At 54.7% G+C, this 5,830-nt stretch overlaps 1 protein-coding gene across 1 annotated transcript in view; it reads left to right on the forward strand.

The window, feature by feature from the left end:
* Positions 1-1,788, forward strand: part of LRPAP1 (low density lipoprotein receptor-related protein associated protein 1) — a 35,733-nt gene extending 33,945 nt beyond the window's left edge. The window contains exon 10 of the mRNA XM_012002195.1: positions 1,319-1,788. Within this exon, the coding sequence (XP_011857585.1) occupies positions 1,319-1,381 (63 nt within the window). The 3' untranslated portion in view covers positions 1,382-1,788. The remainder of the gene's footprint in view (positions 1-1,318) is intronic.
* The last annotated feature ends 4,042 nt before the right edge of the window (positions 1,789-5,830 follow it).

Genomic DNA, 5,830 nt, shown 5'->3' on the forward strand with positions numbered 1-5,830 from the left:
GGGATGTGAGGAGAGGAGGGGCAGATCCCAGGAGAAGCCGAAGCCAGCAGCACGGCCTTGCCACAGAGGCACAGAAAATCCTGGAAGCTCATGCCAGTTCTTTCTGGAGGGAACTGGGGTTCAGGAGCCCCATCTGTGCCTTTTAAACTTGGAGCTGCAGGCAGGTGTTACCGATTCAAAAACAGGAAAGGCCTAAAAAATAAATCAAGGCAGAAGTTCTGATAGGAGAGGGTGGTGTGGGTCTGCCTGGCAGAACGTGCAGGAGAGCAGCCTGCGGCCCCCGCCCGTGGGCAGGAGCTCAGGTCCAGGGTGAGCACCACCATGTGGGGGTTTGCAGGGCGCTCCCCCGAGATGCGGGGATGGAATGCTAGCGTGCGCCTAGTTTCACCTGACCGTGGCAAAGCTCGGTGTTAGTTAGGAAGCCGTGTGGCGCTGCCTGAGGCACCCACACCGTTGGGGTGGAGGTCAGAGGGCGGCTGAGAGGAGGGACCTTCGGCGAGTTATTCACCCTGAGCCACGGGCTCCTATGTGGAGAGGGAGGTGGTACCCACGAGCAGGGTTTTGTGAGAATCTGGGGAGAGCTACAGTGACCCTGGCCCAGGCTGGGCTGACACAGCACCTGCTGCCACTGGGGTGGTATCTGTGGAGATGCTCTGGGCCATTGTGATGTGAGGAGCTGGAGGTCTCTCTTTTTCCCTCCCAGGTAGCCCTGAGGAGGAAGGCGTCTTTCCCACAGCCCTGTCCCAGCCTCTCCGGTCGTTGCTTTTAAAAACAACACCGTGGGGCTGGGCGGTGGCTCACACCTGTAATCCCAGCACTTTGGGAGGCCAGGGTGGGTGGATCATCTGAGCTTAGGAGTTCAAGACCAGCCTGGGCAACATAGTGGAACCCCATCTTTACCAAAAACACAAAAAATTAGCCGGGCATGGTGGTGGGCATCTGTAGTCCTAACTACATGGGAGGCTGAGATGGGAGGATCACTTGAGCCTGGGAGGCAGAGATTTCAGTGACCTGAGATCATGCCACTGTACTCCAGCCTGGCTGACGGAGCGAGACCCTATCCATAAGTAAATAAATAACACTATGGGCTGATCCCAGAGACCCTGAGCTTTCGGCTCTTAGCATTCTTTGGTGGGATTTCCTAGTTAGCACTGAGCTGCTCTTGTGATTTGAGCATTTCTGGACGGGCGTGGAATTGGAGATGCACAGGGTTTGTGCCTTTTCCTTTTGGATCACACGTCTCCTGACGTGAGGCTGAGCTCACAGAGCCGGCCTCGAGGTGCGCTCTCCCCAGCTGATGAGTTGTTTCTGTCCACAGGTGAAGAAGCATCTCCAGGACCTGTCCAGCAGGATCTCCAGAGCTCGGCACAACGAACTCTGAAGGCGTCGGGGAACCCAGCCCGGCAGGGAAGAGGCCAGCGTGAAGGACCTGGGCTCTTGGCCATGGCATTTCCGTGGACAGCCTGCCGTGAGGGTAACTGGGGCCGGCACAGGTGTCGCAGCAGGAAGGATTGTTTCTGGTGACTGCAGCCGCTGCTGTCACGACACAGGACTTGGTGGTGGTCGCGTCTGGGTCTGAGATGGGCCCAGCTCTGACTGAGGGGGTTGTCTTCCACTCAGCGTCAGCGTGGCAGTCACCACCCCAGTGAGGACCTCGATGTCCAGCTGCTGTCGGGTCTGACAGTCTTCTTGTTAAACAACACGATTTACATAAAAAAATCTTACACATCTGCCCCTGGAAATACTATGTACAAAGTCCTTAAAAAATATAGTGCAGTATTTAAACCACATGCTTGTCAGCTGGTCACTAAGTGTCCTGGTGGCTCGGGCCGGAGCCAGTGCTTGTGAAGGGATCGCGTCATAGCCAGCTTCCCCTCTGGGCCCCACGGGCCTTTGCAGCCAGACTCCTTTTCCTGTGAGACGGCCCGGCCTGATTGAAAGCCAAGAGCGCTGGCGTTGAGTTTGAGGGGAAGATGGCAGAGAGAGGAGCCTGTGGTTCCGTGGACAGTCAGAGACTGTGGCCTGGGGGCAGCGTCTTTCAACTCTCACCTCTGCAGCTCAGGGGCCTGGGGAGACCCCAGCGAACCTGCAGGGCCTCCGTGTCCCTAAGTGTGCTGTGTAAATGCCCCATCTCACGGGGGTGGGGACAGCCACGGAGGCCTTCCGCTGACCGTAGCTGATGGGCTGGCCATTGCTCCCGTCCGGGTCCGAGCACGGTTCCCACGTGTGAGCCTGGAGGAGGCTCCATCCGGCATACTATGTTTTGGCTGCAGCTGGATCTTGGCTTGAGTGTTGAGATCTGCCAAACACGAACATCTGCTTAGCGGTCATTTCTAAGAAAGGTCAAGGCTAGAGGCAGCGTGTCGGGAGTTGGCGCATCAGGGTGGGAGGGACCCCAGGGTGCGGCATGTGAGTGCCTGCTCCTGCGTGGACTCCGGGGAGGGTGGCCTTCTGCCTGGCCCGGTGGCGCCGGCCCCAGCAGTGCCCGTGTCTCCCCTCAGCACAGGAGCCTCGCCAGGCCTTCCCACGATGTCCGCCACACTGTCCGTCTCAGGCAGGGCTGAGGTGACTGTCCACTCAGATGTGGCCTCAGGCCCAGAGAAGCACTGTCTGCCAGGATCTCCACGTTGGTCCCATCGGAGCTCTGAGCTCCAGGTCAGGAACCCGTGTGCAGAGCACAGCCCTGGGGCCTTCACAGTCGGGGGCAGGGGTGCAAGGTCTGGGGTGGGGCTGGGCCTAGGACACAGCGAGTAGTGGAGGTCTGTGGCTCGGTTTGCCCTCTTTGGAGTCAGCAGCAGAAGGGACTCCCTCTGCAGGAGAGACAGGTGTGTCCTGAGCTCTGTTACTGCCACCTGCCGAGACAGCACCTGTGACTGTATTTTCTTCTAACTTCCAAATGGTCGTATAAAAAAAACACGTGTTCATAAAAGCGTGTGAAACACACACACAGCTTGGTGAAGTGAGCAGTGCAGGGCCCACAGCCCAGTGAAGTAGACACTGCCAGGGCCCTGGCCGCCGCAGCGCACCCGGCTCGTCGTCCTCTGTTCCCTGGAGCGAAGCGCACTTCTTGACTTGGACACAGTTGGGTTGTGCTGTTTGAACTTCGTAGAAATGAAATGACACTGTGTTTACTTGTGTGTGTGTGTGTGTGTGTGTGTGTGTGTGTGGCTGATGGGGGGCGGGGATTCTGGTTCCTTTTTTCCCGTTATCCTGAGAGCCTTAAGGTATCTGGTTCTTGTACTCAGTGTGTTGGTGAGACTCAGCCCTGTCATCTAGCGGAGGTGTGTTCCTTTTCATTGCTGTATAGTATTCCATTGCATGACGGTCCTGTGCTCTGATTTTAATGCACTTTATTGTGAGGGATATTTGAGTTGCTTCCTTTCTGGGTAAGAACACCCACTTGGAAATAGCTGTGGTGAACACTCGTGTGTGTGGGCGGGGGAAGAACGGCTCTGGGCATACCCAATGGATCTTAACGATGTGTGCTGTCCAAGTATAGAGATGATTCCAAAGTGGTTGGACTGTTTCTTTCTCCCGGCTGGGTGGAAGCAGAACACTAGTGGATTGCTGAGACTTGGTGCTCGGTCTTTTTGATTATGGACAGCCTGGCTGGCGTTTCGTGATGTCTAATTGCGGAGTAGCGTGTCTTATTGTATGATGGGCTCTTTCATACGTGGGAGACCGTGGTGTTGGAGGGAGGCAGTTACACACACAAAAAGCCCAGATGCCCAGTGTTAGTTCCATGGGTGTGGCTGGTCATGGTGCGCACTCACGAAGGACGTAGGTGACGTCCTCCACTCCGCAGAGCCAGTCCCCACAGGGGTGCCCGTTCTGACTCCCACCGCCGCAGCTCCCTGCCTCTCGCCTGCCACGGGTTCCACGTGCGTGGTATTGGGTAGTGTGCGTCTGTGCATGCGTCTGCTTACGTTCACTCAGCATCTGAGATTCACCCAGGCTTTTGTGTGGATCAGTGACCGACTCCTGATTGCTGCGTGGCGGCCTGTTGTGTGGGTGTGTGCAGTGTGTGTAGCCAGTCCCTACTCAGGAGCGTTTGCATTTCCAGTGTGGGTTGCAGTCAAGATCCATTTCTCCCTTACCTTTCAGCATTATTTGCTGCATAGGCTTTTTTCCCCTAATTTGGTGCCTTTGTCAGAAATCAGCTGACCTACCGGTTTGGATCTGTTTCTGTTTGTCCTTACGCTATTGCCATTGCCACACTTTAAACAAGGTCTTGCTCTGGCATTCAGGCTGGAGTGCAGTAGCGCGACCTCAGCTCACTGTACCCTCGACCTCCCACGCTCAAGAAATCCTCCCGCCTCAGTCTCCTGAGTCGCTGGGACCACAAGCGTGCACCACCACGCCCGGCTGATTTTATTTGCTTAATTATTTTTTTTGGCAGAGATGGGGTTTCACTATGTTCCCCAGGCAGATCTTGATCTGGGCTCAAGTGAACCTCCCGTCTCAGCCTCCCAAACTGCTGGGATTACAGGTTGTGGGTGTGAGCCACGGTGCCCGGCCGCCACACTGTCCTGGCTACAGTTGGGTTTGTAATAAACCCTGAATCAAGGTGATGTGCATTTTCCAACTCCTCCTTTTAAAGATTCTCATGGCTGTTTATGTCCTTGGTGTTTCCGTATACATTTTACAATCAGGCTTTCCATTTCTACCAAAAAAGGCAGCCTTCTGGAATTTCAATAGCGATTCCCTTGAAGGCGTTTTTGAAAAGCTTTTCTGAATGTCTTGAATACACGTGGGGAAGAATCGGCATCTTAACCGTCTCCAGTCTCCACATGTTGACTGCCATGTATGACTCCAATCGGCATTTTAACAGTCTCCGGTGTCCACATGTTGACTGCCGTGTGTGACTCCAGTCGGCATCTTAACCGTCTCCAGTCTCCACGCGTTGACTGCCGTGTGTGACTCCAGGCACTGAGTTCATCTTCAACTTCTCCCAACGATGGACCGGAGTCTTCTGTGCATGCATCTGGCACGTTTTCCTTTAGATCTAGTCCTAGGTGTTCGATCTGCTATTGAGGACTGCGTATTTTTATTTCATTTCTCACTTGTGTGTGGTGCTTTAATCCTGTGCCCTAAACTCCCGTCTTGGCCATGGCGTGTTTCTGTGGACTCGCGGGGTTTCCGTGTGCGTGCGTGGCTTTGCTTCCCCTTGGCAGTCTGGGACTCGGCTTCTCACTGCACTGGCGAGGTGGGCTGGCACGTCCTTATCTTACTCCCCATCTCGGTAAACATGGGCTCAGTCTCTCCCAGTTCGGTGTGGCGTTTGCACTGGTGCACTTACAGGCGAAGAGCTTCCTCATTTGCTGAGGGCTTTTCCTGAATCCGTGTTGAGTGTGGTCAGCTGCCTTTGCTGCACCTAGTGAGATATTCATGAGGTCGCTTCCTCACTGCATTACTGTGGCGAGTTACGCTGACTTTCATATGCCAAGACGACCTGGCATTTCCGGGTAAGTCCATGTGGCCGTGGTACACTGGCCTTTTCTCTGCATGGCCGGATGATGGTACACTGGCCTTTTCTCTGCATGGCCGGATGAGATTTGCTCATACCGGGCTGAGGACCTCCTGTGTGTGAATGCTCATGAAGGACACTGGGCTCTTGTTATGTGATGTGTCTGTCATGGTTTGGTACTGCATTAAGTTGGCCTCCTGAAACAAGGTCTGCCATAGTTTGTATAGGATTGACATTATTTGTTTCACAGAGATTTGATGGGTGAAGCCATCTATGCCTGCCATTTTCCTTTTGCTTAGGTTTTTCGCTCATCATGAGATCAGGAGATGGAGACCATCCTGGCTAACACTGTGAAACCCCGTC

Source organism: Mandrillus leucophaeus, unplaced genomic scaffold (genome assembly GCF_000951045.1).
Source record: "Mandrillus leucophaeus isolate KB7577 unplaced genomic scaffold, Mleu.le_1.0 Scaffold68, whole genome shotgun sequence".
Lineage (NCBI taxonomy): Eukaryota > Metazoa > Chordata > Mammalia > Primates > Cercopithecidae > Mandrillus > Mandrillus leucophaeus.